Below are 18,874 nucleotides of genomic sequence, written 5' to 3'. Positions count from 1 at the left end.
ATGCAATGCATGATGGGAGGACTAATCATATGGTCATAAATGTCTAGAAATCACCTTGCGTGTGTTGTGGTGGTGGTGGTGTTGGCCTGTGACACGGCCCAGCTTTAGCGTATTTGCTGCTTGTTCCAGAGGTTTGTGGTTTGAAACCGGCAGGCCACCCTGGTTATTTCTGCAGGTATATTCCTACACGCCATCTGCCTCATCTTGAACTTTAAAGATCCCGTGACGTTATTCGCAAGAGTAGGCCATTGTGTGCCGGCGTCACGGTCCAAATTTTTAAACATTACACTGCAAGTTTCTCAATTGGGATTCCACACGCAGCAGAAGCAGCAATCAATCCCTCCGCCTAAGGACATCTATATCGCTGTCATTCATTCCTCAATCCTTGCACGCTCCTGCCATCTCAGTAATTATGTTCGTCATCGTTTTCTAAACTGCGTCAAGCACCTTGAGTGAAGGCGCTCTATACATCAAACATTACATCCGAGTAGAGTAGGCGGTATCACTCCCAGCATTCTCTGCTTCTCATAATTCCCTTGCTTCTTGCGACGCCCTGCTTCCCCAGCATATCTACCTCCCAGCATGACGTGTGTCTGCCCCCGCCTGCGCGAGCACCCAGCAGCGTGCATGACCACCGTCGTCGGCACGCCATCGCACTCCCCTCTGTGCAGCGATCTTGGCAGCGGCGTAGCTGCCCACTCCGCAGGCGGTGCAACTGCTACGACGAGGGAGATGGGGGGCGGTGGCCCGCTTGACCCCCTGCACCAGGGATGATGCAACACCGTCGAGTGGGCCTAGGCATAGTAGTAGAACTGCACTGTAATAAAGTTCAACGCAGCACCACCGGCACTGGATCTCAGCGCAAATCAATCCCTACCACCACCCAGACATGGACGCCAATTACCAAACTGTCCTGGTAAACCCCGGCTATGGGGGCAGCGCCAGGCCTGGGCGATGTGCAATGCAACCCTGCATAGAATGAAGCGATGGGCTTCGCAGGTTTTCTCCATTTGCACAGCGTGGGTGAGTGCCGGAGCAGAATACACGATGCCCATTCTGTTCAACGTTTAGCAGCCTATGTAATTTTATATCATTACTAGGTTGTTTACTCAGGAGGCCTCACTGAGTTCACGGCTCTTTCTCAGGAGGGTCCTGCCAGGTCTTGCGTTGTTCTTGAGCTGGTGGCCTGGATGAGGCCGAGCTTCTGCACAGCGCTCCGTGTGTTGTTAAATCTGATTGCATCCGGCCTGCATTGGTCATTGTGATGTGACGGGTTTTTCTTGTCATTTAGAAATTTGCATGACCGTTGCCTTTAGGCAGTGCTAAAAGGGTCCCCGTAGTTTAAAGGTACGAGCCCTCCCCACACAGAGGCATGTCACAGCGGTGAACATTGATTACTATGCCACACTGATGAGTCGTAATGAGAACGAAACCGCTCACAGAGTTGTCTTTGTTTCGCTGCTGCCAGTTGAAACGACCACATTTTTCGCAGCCCTTCGAGTCCATGGTCTAAAACCACAAAATGGCCACACGTTCAGTTCCTTTGCGCTGATGGTCTGGTTAAGGCCGAGGACTTGTTGTGCACACGATGTTGCACACGCCCCCCTGCGTGTCATTGAAGCTGTTTTGTTTTGCTGCAGAAACTCAAGCGCAAGTCTGTGAAGCATCGCAATGATCGCTCCTTCCCGACGGCGGCCGGCGAACTCCCGGAGAACAGCAAGAAGAACCGATACAAGGACATCCTCCCGTGTGAGTGGCGAGAACACCATGCCGCGCCACCGACATCCGCTGCCGCTGAAACCACACTGCACATTTCCTGCTCCCGTTGTAATCTATTTTAATGTGTTATTATTCTTCATAGATATTTGGGTCGGGCCATTCTACGTGATCATCTGACCAAATTTGTATCGTCAAGATCCTCCACCACCCGACACGGCCAACAAGATTAAAGGGCGCTCAAGGCTTTAACGACGAGCTAATTGTCATTATTTTTTTTTACTGGGTAAAAAAATGTGTGAACAATTCTCACAAACAAACGTTGTGGCAGTTAGACACGACGATTCTGTTTGAGGCGACTAACTCCAAACCTCGTAGGGGCAAGTTCCAGGAATTCAGACTAAAACTCACTTAGATTTGGCTGCTATGACAACGTGCTGCACTCATTCGGCATGTTAGATCGTTAAAGATAATTAAGAGCCACAGCGCAAGGCTTCACGAGTTGCATCAACTGCATTGGCGTCTTTTTAGGGTTGCCACGCGTCCAGGTTGAACCGCGTACGGTCTGGGAATGTGTTCGGTCGGCAGGAATTGATTTGTACCAAAGTCTGGTACCAGTAAACTGCACAGTTTCGATAATAGACTGAGTGCTGCCTGATAAGATAGATGTATTTTATTTATTTTAGCAGTAAGGGCCCAATACGCTGTTGGGCTCTATATTATGGGTGTTGGTACGAATGTTGACCATTACAGATCTTCGGTACAAACATGGGTGCATAGGTCACGATACAAACGGCGAGTATCAGAACACGCTTCACAAGTTATACCAGGGGCGGTTTCTTCATTAGGGCGATTGGGCGACGCACCACCAATGTCATTCAACCACAGAGTCACGCTAGCCGTCACTGTGCCTCTGGATATGGTCCAATCAGCGTCATGCTACGTTCTGTGGAGTACCGCCTCTTTTTGGGCGATTTCCCTCCAGCTGAGAATCGCCCCGAGTGGTCCCATAGACTTACATTCAAAGATGTTTTTTTTCGAACGGGGGCGCTGCAATGCATTCTCTATGGCTTCCGGGAGGGCTCGCCCTAACGTGCTTACGTCATCATACGTGCTTACGTCATCATACGTAAGCACGTTTCATCCAACAATATAATTTGTCGCCACCTAGTGGAATCTTTAATAAAAGAAACTTGAGTGGTTTGTTTTAATAGTGAGTATAGAAACAAACAAGATGTATTGTAAGAGTCACTTTATTTTTCATTAATATTAAAGAAGTGAAGTTGCCTTTACATGCTTAAGCTGTTAATTTATCCATTGCATGGGTGGACCTTATCCTTATCAATCATCCAGACATTTGCCCCCCCTGAGAGATTTTGCAGGAGCCGCCACTGAGTTATAGGAATAGGGAACTGGTCGGAAACATAACAAAAATAGACAAAGCATGACTAGATTTGTTTCATGAACATAAATAAAGTGGAAAAATGTAATTCAACAAAGCAAACACAAAATTCTAGACTTGAAGCTTTCGTGACTGCAAGGATTCATACTCTTAGGTTTTTTCGGTAAAGTCACGGAGGTAAAAAATTTTAAATTAATAAAAGTGCATTTTTTTATGTATTTTATTTTACTTTTATTAATTTAACATTTTTTACCTACGTGACTTTACCGAAAAAACCTAAGAGTACAAACACAAAATCACCAGTAATTAAGTACAATCCACACAAACTCGCACTTTTCTACCGACATTTATTACAGCTATGAGGAAGTTGAGTTTCTGGAGTTGTTCGCAAGATTCCCACGGTCAGCAATGATTGAATTGCGAAGTCGAACGCGAGAAATGTGCCCGGGTTTGGTCGACAACAGCGTCTTCACTTGTCACACTGCCATTGCGAGCCGTGTCCCTCCACCACCGTGTCTGTCGCTGAACTCGTTGACTCGGTTATCCTCGTGTTTATTTTCAGCTCGACGTGGCAGCCTCATTTGTTAAATTCAATCATCTTCTCGAGTTAATTTTTCAGTATTTTGTTACCGCATTTTCTGTAGAAATAGACTCTGTGTATTTTACAGGTTGTAAGAGGAACTTTTTCTTCCCCTGTATTTTAAGGCAAGCATTGGAGTGAGCTGCGTCGTATGCCCACGTACTGTATTTTATTTTACCAGGTGAGGCCCACTGAGCTACATAGCTCTTTCCAGAAGCGACTTGGCCACAAATGATAGCTCAACAAAGTGGTTTATCATGTGGAAATTTACAGCAGCCCTATATTCTGAAAGCATGTTGAGTAAATTTGGAGGGAAAAACCAGACGACCCGGGGAAAAATCCACACGACCACGGGGGGAGAGACATGCAAACTCCAATATACAGGCATCAGAGTCGGGATCGAACCCACGTCCTCCGGCATACCAGGCAAGGTAGTAAACATCTCGCCACGGCGGCCCCTTCATGTGTGTGAGGGCCCAGGATGCAAGATTTTAACCCCGGAGTAAACAAACGACGAATGGATACGACGTGTTTGGGGTCCAGTTGTTCAGAATCGCCTTCAAGAAGACGGTGACTCTCCGTAGCGGAACCACTCTGATCTGCTGATCGTATGACGCACTTCTTACCCAGCGTCCACTCTGCATGTGTCGTAACTTTATATTTGACTGCCGTGTTTCACGCTGTCCCACGACGTATTTCCTGGATTCATATTGTCATTTCAAAATGACCCACAAAATGAGCCCCAACTCTCACGCGTTTATTCGTGACGTTGCCCGTTCGTGTTTACACTTTAATTTCTCAGATCAAATTTTTAATGAAAAAACTTTCAAGTTTTGCTGCTGCACATCGCCCGGTGGCTCAGAGCGCCTCGTCCCCTTCCTGCCGCTCTACTTTGTGTTCGTTACTTCGTGTAATCTCAGAGCAGCAGCTGTTCTGTCACTATAAACGGCGTTAATAATTTCTAGGTGTTGCATGCAGAACATGTGTACCGAGGGTGATTGCTTACGATGGACTGGGATCAGAATGATGAAACAGAGGGGTGAGCCAGGACAGAGTAGAAGAGTCATTTTTGGAAAAAAAAAACTATTTATAAGAAGCAACATAGCGATGTGCCTCCAAGAGAAAATTGTATGAGAGAGGCCATCTAACAAGGTATTTGGCCTACTCTTACACACTGGCCAGACAGACGTCTTGGAATATATTGGGAGCACCTCACACTTTCCCCCACCACACGCAACTTGCTGCCGGAACTTCGGCCCTCCTATTCACGCTGTGGGGTGGAGATTTAAAAAATTTGCCCCCATTCTTTCAACCGTCTTGCCGGAAGATCGGACCGAACCGGTGACCTCTCTGGATAGCTGGTCCAGTGCACTCTCGTAACACCCTCTGCAATGTACAGAGTCGTTAACATATACAGTATATGGGCAGTGGCGTAGTAACGACATTGTGTAACAATTTGTTTTTTGTCCCTGGCTAGTAAATGTTATTTCCTAATTGCTTATGCCTCAAAAGTACAGAAAATGGCTATTATACCCCACAAACTTTGCTTTTGTGACCAGGACAGTGATATTTAGAAATTTACCTATTTTCCAGAACATTCCAGATAGATTCAGTGCTGAGTAAACTTGGAGTAACTTCTAGAACATTCTAGAACTTTCCAGTAATATAAATAATAGTATAAATACAGGGGCCTTAAGCCCACCAGTTCAGTTTAGTTCCAGCTGCCTAAGTGGATACATATCTGCATTTTTCTGAGATGGCATCAAGAGGCTGCAATCATCCGGCAGACGCATTTTGCTATGTCTGCGGCCAATTTATCATCTGATAAGATGTGTGAGGCATACAAGGCATATTTCGGAATGCCTGTCGGGGATTAAGACAAACCCTGGGCACCTCATTTCACCTGCGAGCAATGCAAAACAAATTTGTTGAAATGTTTTATATTGTAAAAGTTTTTAATTTTAAAATGTTTTACAATTTTCAATGTTATTGAATAAATATATCATATATAAAAAATGTTGCACATTAGTCATGGGTGAAATAAATGTATTTTTGTAGGATGGTACAGAGGGGAAAAGAGAGCCATGAAGTTCGCTATCCCATGAGCTCCCCGTACTCACTCCTCCGGAACGAGAGCAGCCGTCTTTAGAAGAGCAGCAAGTCAGAGAGTGAGGAAGACGTTGTAGATCCAGATGACAATTTCAGAGGTGGAGCTGAGGAGAGAAACCCATACTACCCCAAACAAAAATACCTCAACGACTTGATCAGAGATCTTGGTCTCACCAAGTCCAATGCCGAGCTTTTGGCGTATAGGGTCAAGCAGTGGAACTTGTTGGATTAAAGTGTGCAAGTCGCAGATCAAAGGAAGCGTCACCAACCTTTTTGCAGCTTCTTCACCCGTCAAGATGGGCTCTGCTTCTGCCACAATGTGACCAGTCTGTTCGAGGCAATCGGAATCGCCTGTAACCAGAATGAGTGGCGCCTCTTCATTGACAGCTCATCCAGGAGCCTCAAAGCCGTGCTGCTCCATAATGGTAACAAGTACCCATCTCTTCCCCTGGCTCATTCGGTGCACCTCAAAGAGGATTACAACAGCATCAAGACCTTGCTGGACGCCTTGAAGTATGATGAGTACGGCTGGGAGGTCATCGGAGACTTCAGAATGGTGGCATTCCTGACGGGTCTCCAAGGCGGTTTTACCAAGTTTCCCTGCTATCTTTGCCATTGGGACAGCAGGGACACCAAGGCGCACTACCACAGGTGGGACTGGCCACAGCGGACCGAGTTCTCTGTGGGGAGGAACAACATTAAGTGGGAGCCACTGGCGGACCCCCAGAAGGTGCTGATGCTACCACTGCACATCAAATTGAGCCTTATGAAACAATTTGTCAGAGCTGTAGATAAGGAGTAGGCAGCCTTCAAGTACCTTCAAGACTTCTTCCCTAAGCTGTCTGAGGCAAAGGTCAAAGCCAGTGTCTTTGTCGGACCACAGATAAAGAAGATATACTGGACTTTGAACACTGCTACCAAGGACAGTATAACGAGAACATGATGGGAGACTACATTTGGGGGCTCATTCGTGAAAGTGATTTACAGTAAAAATCTCGAAAAACTACTCACTTCTAAATCTTTTGTCATGTTTGTATTACTTTAGTATGAATACGTGTTAATGTTGAGTCCTATGTTGTTGTTTTCTGACTTTATGTGAACGAAAAGATACAAATTCGCCCGTTTTCTCATTGAAAATAGGTACATTTTAAAAATATCACTGTCCTGGCCACAAAACCAAAGTTTGTGGGGAATAACAGCCATTTTCTATACTTTTTTGACATAAGCAATTACAAAATAACATTTCCTACCCAGGGACAAATATTGTGTTACATCGTGTTATCAGCTCAGGGGGTGTGGCAATCGGTCAGGTGGGGCCCCAAGATTGTATTTGTATCGCACGGTGACCACCACACGTCGGCAATGGATTCGGACTTCACTCTGGCATCCGCTGCTTTGGAGCGCTCCAATATTCATGTTTTGGTTCACCCAACAGCACTGGCGTGGCTTTCAGTGAACGAGCGCACAGCCCGTGAGAACGAAGTGTTCCCACCTTGTACCTTCCCGGTATTCGCCCCAGCCGGGAAGTGAGGCTCTGCTTGTCTACCTGGTGACACTGTGATTACAACATAGAAACAAACGTGCGTTGCACAATTTGCGGCCAAAAGTCACTGCACTAATTAAATTTAAATTAAACGTGGAACATAAATGAAAGCATTTTCCAAAAAACCCGTTTTAAACAGTGTTTTCATTATTTTTTTTATTTTGTACTGTTGTTGAAACCACATCTCATGGTGGTTGTCAAGGGGGCCCCCCAACTCGTAGCTTTTCCCACCAGGGGGGGGGGGAGTCTAAGGCCCCCCTGCCTGCCCCTCGCTTCGCTCCGGCACTGTATATGGGCAATGTTGTATCAGTAAAACTCTTTAAAGGGAAGCGGCAGTGTAATTCTGAGAGAGCCGCGCTACAAACCCAGCGAGTTCGATTCCCGTTCATAACCAATAACAGTGACGAATATCTGAAGCGGTCCTGCCCCCCCCTAGGTCGACTCAGCCTTAAATGAGTGGTGAGGTATGTAAACATCAGCGGTGGGGAGAGAAAGGCGGCCGGGCATGGTACTGGCCACCCACCCCCTGGTGTGCCATGCCAGCCTTCGTAGGTGCTATTCGTGAACAGCACTTGCCCTGACAGTCTGCTAAAGGCTACACAGGGCACCTTTGTGCCGGTCCCTGCAGTGTGTGAGTTGCGCAATCCGGTCGTCATATTTGACGCGCAGTGTGATGATATCAGCAGCTTGAAAAAGAGTTCCTTGTGTGTCACTTCTGCTCCCGAGTTTTGTTCCTCTTGTAGTTTGTCATTCGTTTGCTAGATTTCATCATCATCTCCTCGTCGACGATGAGAATCTTAAATCGTGTCCCATTCCTGATGACGTCAGGAATGCTCGCTGATCGGCATTGGCTTCCAGTTGCTGAATGAATATGTAATAAGGTCGCACTCATGACACACAAAGTGCTTGCCACAACACCTTGCTGATCTCGTCAAGGAGCATGACCCATCACGTGAACTCCGGCAATGGATCAAAGACGGTAACTCGCGTAGTTTCAGATGCGTTTCTGCATCTTCTGATATTAGGAATCCATCGGAGCTATGCTCTGTTATATCGAGATTGAAAACTCATTTGTTTGGAACTGGTTTTTGTGTTTAGTTTGCTGTCCTTCCCCCCGCACATCTGATTAGCACGGTTGGCTACGTATGGTGCAAAAGAAGTTAAACATACGTTTCATACACAACTCCAGCAGCATTAGTTCAATGCGCGCAACCTCCTTACCGGGTCCGACACAATTCAACATTCCATCAGCAGACGCATGCTTGCTGGAAACTGCTACGGTCAACATGCCTACAAGAGTTTGGTGATTTTGGATTGAAATATTTCCGATGTCAGTTCCCCCAATGTGAGCCACGAGTCTTCTGAACATTATAACTTTCATAATAATTCATAATAAACGTTTTTGGGTTAGATCGCGTTATTTATAAATGTGTCGTAACCCTCCACCACCCAACACGGCCAATCAGCAAAAAAGTGTCACGTTGACAAAAGACAAATAGTTCACTGCTTTAGCCCACCGGTGTGTTGAAACTTGAAACCACAACATTTACAATTTTTGAGTAGTACGACGTTTCGCTGGTAATTGCATCCAGCATCATCGGGCAATTCGCCAGAATGGTGAGGCTCTGCTCTTGTTCCCGGTCTTAAATAGAGCAGCAGCAGTGTGACGTCATCATTTAATTCATTCAGGTGCAATGATTTGAGGCGGGGGGGGGGGGGTTATTGTAATTATATTAAAAAAATGGTAATCAGTCAATTATATTATTGGTTCTTTCGGTAAAGTCACGTAGAAGGGAAATAATAAAATAATAAGAATATAAAACCAAGAATATGAATCCCTGCAGTCACGAAAGCTTTAAATCAAAATCAGTCAATTGTTACGATTAGTAATTATTCTAGATTTGAAGCTTTCGCAAGGATTCACACTCTTATGTTTTTTCGGTAAAGTCACGTAGGTAAAAAATAAATAATTTATTAATCATTATTTTATTTCTATTATTATTATTTCTATTGTTTTTTTTACCTACGTGACTTTACCGAAAAAACCTAAGAGTATGATTAGTAATGAGTTGTAGATTAGTAATTCGTTGTAATGTGTTTTATTGTAATGATATGCTACGTTAGTAATCAGTTAATTAGTATTTGTTTCCCCTATAAGGAATTGTAATATGCATTGTTTAATAATACGCTTCCAAGCTGTCATAAGGTTAGGAGAGATTTTACAGGTGGTTAGGCCTTCACGTAAAGTCAGTTGTCAAAGTCGGTCGCAAAATAGTCCCCCGGTGATTTCGTAACTTGACAAGGACACCGGCATTGCCTTTACAACGTTTGAATGTTTGAATGTTTTAATGTTTTAATGGCCATTCTGGCTCTTACTGCAATTGCTGCCCTGCCAGGTCCCACGCCATTCAAATCTCTAAACGATGAGAACCCCCAATCTGCCGCCGCCCGTTGGGACGGCCGCGTATTCTCAACTCTCCGAGTCGATAGCGTCGACGACAAAATGGGCCATGCGTTCAGTTCTTTCGAACTGGTGGTCTGGTTAGGGCTGATTGGGGGCTTCTGGACATGCAATGCGTACACTGCCTTTGCGTGTCATTAAATTATCTTAGAATTTACCAACAATTTCCTTCATCAGGCCCCTGGCTAATAACAAGGCCTGTTTCAAGGCCTGAACCAAGAAAACGAGATCTACGTCACCGAGCGCATGACCTCTGCGTGTGTCTTTGTGTTTCCGCCATGTCTCTGCAGTCGATTACTCACGAGTTGTCCTCAGCTTACAAACCGACGAGGCCACGTCTGACTACATCAACGCGAACTTTGTTCAGGTGAGCCCGATCACGGGACTCGGTGGTGGCCGCCGTGCCCACCGTCTCACCGCCATGGCCCTGCACTCGGGGAGGGCCTCACCACACTAGCTCAGGGGTCGGCAACCAAAACAACAACAACAAGAAGAGACATTTTATTTGAATTCGTAAAAAAAAATCCCTGAATATTTCAAGAGCCGCAATGCAATGTGAATACAAGATGGTCGAGGCAGTTCTTAAAGAGTCGCATGCAGCTCCAGAGCCGTAGGTTGCCGACCCCTGCCCTAGTTTCTCTGCTTTGGGATCATTTAGATTTTACCAAAACGCGCTCAGGTGCACAGCGCGTGTTCCAGAGCCTTGTCCAGACCGCCAACTCAGAAGCCACGTTGTTGTTGTTGGATCACCAACTCAAGGAGTTAAGAAAACGTGGCTGTCCTGACAGACAGCGGTGAAACAAAGCTCACCTGAAGAACGGTTTCGTCCTTCATCAGTCATGTTCACTGCTGCCGTGTGCCTCTGGGAGCCCCATATATGGAGAGGGCTCGTACCTTTGTAGAGTGCCACAGTGCTGCCTAAATGCAACAGTAACTGAAATCAGTAAATCTTTGTGATGGGTTTTCTCACCGTTTACACATGCTAATTGTTGCTTTTGTTTCTCAAGTTGTAAACGTGGAGTTATGGATAAACGTCTTCCAGCGCTTTGCTTGTAGATCGATGGTGAAAACAAACATTGTTCACAAGACGTTAATACGACTATCGGGGACAGGATGGGGAGGCGTTCATCTAACAGTGAATAAGACATGGCCCACTATGTTTGAAATTCGGCGATCCGTCAAGGCCTCTCTCGCGAGCAATCATAATCACAAATAAACTCCGTTCAACAGGTTTCCGTGCTCTCCAGGTCAGCTGTCACCCTCAGTGAATTAACGTGCGTTTTAGAAAGGGCCATTTGCTTTGCTGACATTCAGTGCATTACTCATCCTCGTGCTGCTTCATCATAACAGGCCGAACGGTCAACATCGGTGAATGAGTCAGTGGGTCTTGTGATTTCATAAAGAGACCTCTCAAAATTAAATGCTATTGTAGGGTCATTGCACAAATATATTTGACTGGTACTGGGTACATCAGGATGCCAGTTAGCGTAGGTTTATAAATCCTGGTTTGGGGGTTGACTCAGCCGATCTTCACTCCAGGGTTGATGGAATGAGTGCCATAACATAGGGGGGGAAAGTAAACAATGGTTGGCCTAGGGATAGACTAACCCCACGCCATAGGAATGTGGAATTTCCACCACTGCCTGAAGGGTTGTAAACAGGAGATAAGTGCCGCCTCGATGCTCATTTGAGTCGGAAGTCGCTGTGACCTTGACGAGAAGTTGTCATTCGTGCGCGTGATCCCGCCTCCGCGCGTCGCCCGCGTGTGGCCCCGCAGGGTCTGAACGGGCCCCGCACTTACATCGCCACTCAAGGGCCTCTCGCTCACACGGTCATCGACTTCTGGAGGATGATCTGGGAGTACGACATCCAGGTAGAGACACAGCTGCACGGTGATGCTGGGGACTACAATGCCACGGTGATCTGGGAATGTGACATCCAGGTAGAGACATGGCTGCACCATGATACTGGGGAGTTCAATGTCATGGTGGAGATGCGTCTGCCCAGGCCTGGAGAGCCATGAATTTCCTTAAATAAATAAATAACATTTTATATACCTCATTCCTCCCATATCTGCCTCTCTCCAGAAAATTTCCAAGTATTTTTTACACATCCCCATTAGCTTCATGGCCTTCTGGGAGCGCATATATAAATATATAATTTCAGCAGCGTTGGTTTCAGACAAGTAAACTCTGGACCAGTTTTGAGATTTAGTGTCTCATCAGCAGTCAGGCTTGCTTGAACCAATGCTGGAGAACAGCCTGATGTTTTAGGCAAGGACCCTCTCTGTTCGATGTGGGCCTTAGTTCGAAGTAAAACTAGATAATGCACAATGCAATTATAGATTTTAAAATGAGACCACGAAAGACAAGTAGTGGTAATGCTGTGTTGTCAGTGCGTCATCTAATTACGTTACTAATAATGTCCTGGGTGAATACTTTCGTTTTGATTACATACAGAAAGTATTTTGTAAACTGGTTTAAAAAACAATGGAAAGGGGAAGCATCATCTTATCATCTTATCAGCAGCATTGATCGCTGTAACTACAGCAGCGTCCACGGCCGTGCCGAGCCATCCCAGCGCAGCTCTGGACGTGCCGGGTTGTTTTTCCACTGCAGAATGCGAGTCGCGCCGCTGACATCCCACGCAGCGAACGAGCGATGCGGCGACGCCGTACCCCCACGGCGTACCGACTGACGCCACGCGCAGTGAAGGCACCCTTAACCCCGCCTCTGGCCCTGCTTGGCTCAAAGCCAGAGTCAGACTTCTCGCGAGGCCATCGTGGCACGGTTTAACTGGCTCGGGACGGTAAATAGCCAGTGGAAACACCACCCGTACCGTAAGAGCCCCGTGCTGGCTGAGCTCAGGTGTGCCAGTGGCAAAAGGGTTTTAGTGGCCGGGACCAAGTCTCACTGCCCCTGCTTCTAGAGTACTGATGTTTATGCACCGCAGCACTAATTATAATTACAGTAATTTAAGGCTGAGTGGAGTCAGGGGAGGCCCAGATCAGGTTCAGACACAAGTATTGAGCACCCGATCATCACATGCATGGCCAGGTGTCGAACCTACGTCCCCTGATAATTCCTTACAGTGTGCGGACCTCACACCACCTCCACCTTGAAAGGACAAGGGGTGGTGACGTGGCCCAGCGGAGCGAGTTCGTCTCTTGTTGTGGAGGTTTGATTCCGGCAGGCCACGCTGGTTAATACTGTGCTGTGTATTAACCGTAAAATATAATGTTCCCGTCTGCTGCACAGTGGAGCTCAATATGCGGTGAAGTCATTCAAAACGAGTAGGCCATCGCGTACCGGTCCCAATTTGCCAAATTCAAACAATTACGCCGCAGGTACTCAATTGGGATTACACACAGCAGCAGCGCCTTCATTTGTGATGTTGGCCAAGAGCTGTAAGAACCATAGCAGCAATACTAAACGTACAAAATCAAATGACAAATACGCAAAACCCCAATGCATGCCGAGACTGTTTCAGACGGTGACACTGTGTGTATGTGTGTGTGCACTCTGTTACCTGCCAGGTGATAGTCATGGCTTGCCAGGAAGTGGAAGCAGCAAAGGTAAGGAAATTCCTGCCTCACCAAGACCGGCTAGGCCGCACTTGCTGACACTCCAGCAACCGAGCTAATACATGCCAGTGCCAACACTGGCTCAGCAAAGACGATTGAATTTAGTGGCTGGATAACTGAAACTTATTCACATTTTATACATTTTTATCTCAATAATGTCACGTGAATCTGAAATGGGGCCAAACAAAATGAAACATTTAGTATCTAAAAGGATATATATTAAACTTACCCCGACAGAAGCCGATTCAGCTCCCGGTATCGCATGCCCATTACCTGTGACGTCACCACCTCTATGGCATGCCGGGCCGAGGGAGATCTCAGTCGGAAGCTATGGCGCTGTGTGGTGGCATCGATGGGTTTGGGACTTACGTCTCGGAATTATTTGCGTCAATCTTTAGCTGGCCGTGGTTTTCTGATGAGCCACAATGAGGGCGTAAGCCCATCCATACCTCGCGTGCTGCAGACTGCTCAACGCTTATCAACATCCACACGCTTGTGAGCAGCGTTTTTTCAGCGAGTAGAATTTACCGGGTTATTTTATTCGTAATTTCTCGCGTTTTTTTAAAACAGCCCAGAGGCAGGGTCACACACCTCTGCATCATATCAGCGGGAGCTTTAGGAATTTCCATTGAAGCTTCATGATTCTCAGAACCCTAAGTGCAAACACCTGGCTAAGCAGATCCATCTGCCCCCAGCAGCACTTTACCAGATGCCTGTCGCGAGGCTTCACAGCGGCACTTGAACTGTGCTCTGCATTACCCTCCTGCGTGCCAGGCCTCTGTTGACTCAGTGCCACGTCTGTTGCCAATTGGTTTTTTGCGTGAGATCCGTAACAAGGCTAGCTGAAGACATTTCTCCCCGTTCGATTATAATCCACAATAGGCTGCCTTCGAGGATCTGTGAATCTGGAGGGTTTCCGATGAAGTACAATGGCTGTGTACGCAGGGTAGCTCACCCGTAAACGGTTCGCTGTATACGCACCAACGCATTGCAGTTTGGCGGGACGAGTTCAGATAATCGTCACAGGTGTTGGCCGTGAGCCGGAATCAGGTCCCTGAGTTCATAATGCAGCGCGCTAATCCCTGTGCCACCGCTCTCCAAACAATAAGACAAAGGTCCCCCGTGTAGCCTTAACACACTTTTGGGGAAAGTGCTGTTAGTGAGCACCTTTTAAAGGCCAGCACGGCACATGAGGGGGTGGGTGGGTGGCCAGCTCCATGCTCGGCTGCCTTTGTCTCCCCAGTGGCGATGTTTACGCATCGCACCGGGTATTCATTTGAGGCTGAATCGACCGAGGAGAGGCCCAGGACCGGTTCAGATAATCGTCACCGGTGTTGGTGGCCGTGAGCGGGGATCGAACTCGGGTCGCTGGATTCGCAGCGCGCTAACTGCTGCACTACCGCTCCCTGCTCCCAACAACACACACACGTGTACACGGTGCGTGTGGTTCTTATACAACAAACGTGCACACGTGCACGCACAGGATGTGGCGTAAGTTGTGGTCTTGGTGCTCGGCTGCAATTCCTGCCGCTTGTTTTGGCGTCGGCTCCGTGGGGCTGTTCCTGATCGCTTGGCGATTGTTAAGGAGGTGATTTCTCGCTTCAGGTTTCCGTGTTTTTCCGTGCCGTTCCCTGCGTCCCGCGAGTACAACACGGCGCCTCGTCGCATTCAGTAACATTGCTGCTGCTGCTTAACAATTTTCCTGAAGACTCAAGACGCATTTATTCTCCCGACAGTTCAGTTCGTTTTTCCCCCTCATGGCCAGCGATCTCATTATTTATTTTGTGATATGCAGCGTCGTGAGTTCCTTTATAACTGCAGTTTATGATGATTGCCGCTACAGCGGGCATGAGGTGGTTAGGAGTCTCCATCGGCGAGCGTCTCCTCCACGCTCTGCCCAGCGCCTGCGCTCCTGATGCGCTGCTTGAGGCCTGTGTGCTCTACGGGGACCGCGTGCTGGCAGGGGGAGGAGGGAGGACGACCCGTGCAGTCGCTCCCCGAATAGAAGTTAGACTGCGAATTGTGACCAAGGTTGCGGAAGCCTCCTCGTTCAAGTTGATTACCAGAAGAGGAGAGCCCCCCGCGAGACGAGATTCCGTTGCGGTAACAAATGAAAGAAGTAAACAAAGACAGGGCGAGCGCAGTACCCAAGGACGCAATAACAGGCGCCCCCATTCCCTGAGGAGCGTTGGGAGTATGGGAGCCTTGTTGTGGAAACTCCAGATTAATATCACGGAACCAGTCTCCTCATGAGATGAGAACTGCTGGCTCCCTACAAACCAGTCCGAGCTTATCCCTCCTGGAGAGACGGTGGAGGTGACCTCTGGTTGGGTTGTGAGCTCACAACGCTAACCAGAGATCTCTAACCAGAGCTCTCTAACCAGAGCTCTCTAACCAAAGATCTCTAACCAGAGCTCTCTAACCAGAGCTCTCTAACCAGAGCTCTCTAACCAGAGATCTCTAACCAGAGCTCTCTAACCAGAGCTCTCTAACCAGAGATCTCTAACCAGAGCTCTCTAACCAGAGCTCTCTAACCAGAGCCCTCTAACCAGAGCTCTCTAACCAGAGCTCTCTAACCAGAGCTCTCTAACCAGAGCTCTTTAACCAGAGATCTCTAACCAGAGCTCTCTAACCAGAGCCCTCTAACCAGAGCTCTCTAACCAGAGATCTCTAACTAGAGCTCTCTAACCAGAGCTCTCTAACCAGAGATCTCTAACCAGAGCTCTCTAACCAGAGCTCTCTAACCAGAGCTCTCTAACCAGAGATCTCTAACCAGAGATCTCTAACCAGAGCTATCTAACCAGAGCTCTCTAACCAGAGCTCTCTAACCAGAGCTCTCTAACCAGAGCTCTCTAACCAGAGCTCTTTAACCAGAGCTCTCTAACCAGAGATCTCTAACCAGAGCTCTCTAACCAGAGCTCCCTAACCAGAGCTCTCTAACCAGAGATCTCTAACCAGAGATCTCTAACCAGATTTCTCTAACCAGAGCTCCCTAACCAGAGCTCACTAACCAGAGATCTCTAACCAGAGATCTCTAACCAGAGCTCTCTTACCAGAGCTCTCTAACCAGAGCTCCCTAACCAGAGCTCTCTAACCAGAGCTCTCTAACCAGAGCTCCCTAACCAGAGCTCTCTAACCAGAGATCTCTAACCAGAGCTCTCTAACCAGAGCTCTCTAACCAGATATCTCTAACTAGAGCTCTCTAACCAGAGCTCTCTAACCAGAGCTTTCTAACCAGATATCTCTAACCAGAGCTCCCTAACCAGAGCTCTCTAACCAGAGATCTCTAACCAGAGCTCTCTAACCAGAGATCTCTAACCAGAGCTCTCTAACCAGAGCTCTCTAACCAGAGATCTCTAACCAGAGATCTCTAACCAGAGCTCTCTAACCACAGCGCTCTCAAACCAGAGCTCTCTAACCAGAGATCTCTAACCAGAGCTCTCTATGTGTGTGTGTCTGTGTGTGTGTGTCTGTGTGTGTGTGTCTGTGTGTGTGTCTGTGTGTGTGTGTCTGATCCATCAACCCTCGCTGCTGCCTCCACATACTGCATGGCCACCAATATACACTGTACAATATACACGATACACAGTCGTTGTGAATGGTTGCATGTTTTTTTTCCCTGCAGAGAAAATGTGAAATGTACTGGGCCGAAGAACACAAGCCCAACACCTATGGCAGTTTCCTCGTGGAGTGTGTGAGTACACAGGCCCTAGGCCACGCACCACCTCACGCCTCCACACGTCGCGATCGCTGCTGCCGGGCTACAGCCCTGATCAGCATATTCTAGAAATGTCAACATTTGTATGGTGGGGGTCCAGACTTTGGTAAAACAAACTCACTACGCATTTTTGCGGAGCGTCATGGGTCAAAAGCAAATATAAGCTAGAACTCTGTTTTGTCCCCATATATGAATACTAACAACAACAAGATTTTAGTCCATCAGTGTATTGGCATTCCAGATCAATATTATCAAGCAGCATTTGCTAAAGCAGGCAAGCAAGCACACTCTGGACCGGTTTCAACCTTCTGGTTAAAGACAAACCACAGTAGTGCGATTGTGAGCATGCGACCCACACGACGGTTTGCGCTCCTTCAATGGACGAAGAGCAAAATGACAAATTCTCTTCTGAAGCCCTCTCATCGTGGCCAGTAGCAGACTTCGACATTGTAATCTAGCTCTTGAACTTATCGCTGCCATCGTGCGCAAGAGTAGAACAAGTCAGATGTTTATTTACAAGAGCTGCAATTTCGCACGACGCACATCGGTGAGGGTAACGGTTGAGCGATGCGAGTCGCTAATGCTGTGTCGACCGTCCAGGTCGCGCCCGGTGCAAACCCCGCCGACGTCTGTGTGTGCCATCCGAATTGCATCGGCCGCCGAGTGATCCGCTCGTTTGCCCTCTCGCGCAGGATTCCATGGAGGGGAGCAAGCAAGAGAAAGCGGCAATCCCCTTGCAGGCAGGTGGCGTAGTCCAATCTCCCACCCACGGGGGGCCCCTCGCGTCCTGGGGGCCGTCGAGCGGCCCACCGGGGGGTACGGCGTGGCCGGGTCGTTGGAAGCGCGCGGCCGCTGTGGGCGATGCGCACTGCGAAGACGGCAGTGCAGTCGCCGCTCGTCGCGGTGGTTCGCGGTTTGAATCCGGCAGGCCGCCCTGGCTAATGCCGCTAGTTGTGCGTTCACCGTAAATTCGTGCCGTCCGCTTCACGGTCGACGCCAAAGATTCCGCGTCATTCGCAAGAGCAGGCCGTTGCGTGCTGCCGTCGCCGCCCACATTTTTTATCGCACCGCGAAATTTCTCAATTCGGGATAACACAGCACTGTCGCACACCCCTACCATGAAACTACTGCAGGCTTTGCCTTTGAAGCACAGCAGCACCTTCGTGATGGCCTTGTAAGAATGGCTCGAATACCATAGGGAAAACTAAAAGTCACCGATTCTTGAATCTAATTGCGACTCCCGACGAATAAGAAGTTCATCTCGTTGTGGCGAGCGCAGTCGTGGGAGTGTGCCGCTTAGCGACGAGCGTCATGCCGGCACTCCTCACAACGTTCCAAAGTAAAGCGACGCTCCTCCTCCGCAAATCTTGGGGGGGGGGGGGGGCGGGGTGGTGGAACGGCAGGGGGCATCGCCACCACCGGACGGACCACGGACGGTTTCATCCGAGGATTTTGACATGACACGCGTTGCATGGCTACACGCCTGACGAGGATAACTTTGTCGATTTTATTGTATATGCCTAGTCATCATGGACTGACTGGTGTAAATTGTAATGCTGTTTTAGAAGGGCTGTACAGCTGAAATTTGGAACACATTTAATTTAAATCTATGCTTCCAAGTTGCAAATACGAAAAGCAGGATAATATTAATTTCAACTTGGTGGTTGATTAGTTTTACTCATCGGGAAGCTTCGGCCTAAAACTTTAAATCCCTTTAAATCTCATGATAAACACTCACACCAATACTGTCTCAATCACCAGC

General features: G+C 47.8%; 1 protein-coding gene and 1 long non-coding RNA gene across 2 annotated transcripts; both read left to right on the top strand.

Moving 5' to 3' along the window:
* Positions 1–582: 582 nt before the first annotated feature.
* On the top strand, positions 583–13,358 carry LOC144947141 (tyrosine-protein phosphatase non-receptor type 12-like; the record flags this gene model as incomplete). Its single annotated transcript, XM_078876338.1, has 5 exons — positions 583–687; positions 1,641–1,749; positions 10,102–10,178; positions 11,589–11,684; positions 13,347–13,358. Coding segments are annotated over exons 1-5 (399 nt in total), but the record flags the coding sequence as incomplete, so codon positions are not given.
* A 5-nt stretch (positions 13,359–13,363) lies between these two features.
* Positions 13,364–17,853, top strand: LOC144947166 (uncharacterized). Its single transcript, XR_013639997.1, has 3 exons — positions 13,364–13,385; positions 17,020–17,088; positions 17,805–17,853. It is a non-coding gene; the product is annotated as an uncharacterized LOC144947166 (long non-coding RNA).
* The last annotated feature ends 1,021 nt before the right edge of the window (positions 17,854–18,874 follow it).

Source organism: Lampetra fluviatilis, chromosome 44, assembly GCF_964198595.1.
Source record: "Lampetra fluviatilis chromosome 44, kcLamFluv1.1, whole genome shotgun sequence".
NCBI classification, from domain to species: domain Eukaryota; kingdom Metazoa; phylum Chordata; class Hyperoartia; order Petromyzontiformes; family Petromyzontidae; genus Lampetra; species Lampetra fluviatilis.
Note: the sequence above shows the minus strand (reverse complement) of the source record. Positions and strands in the feature narration are given on the sequence as shown.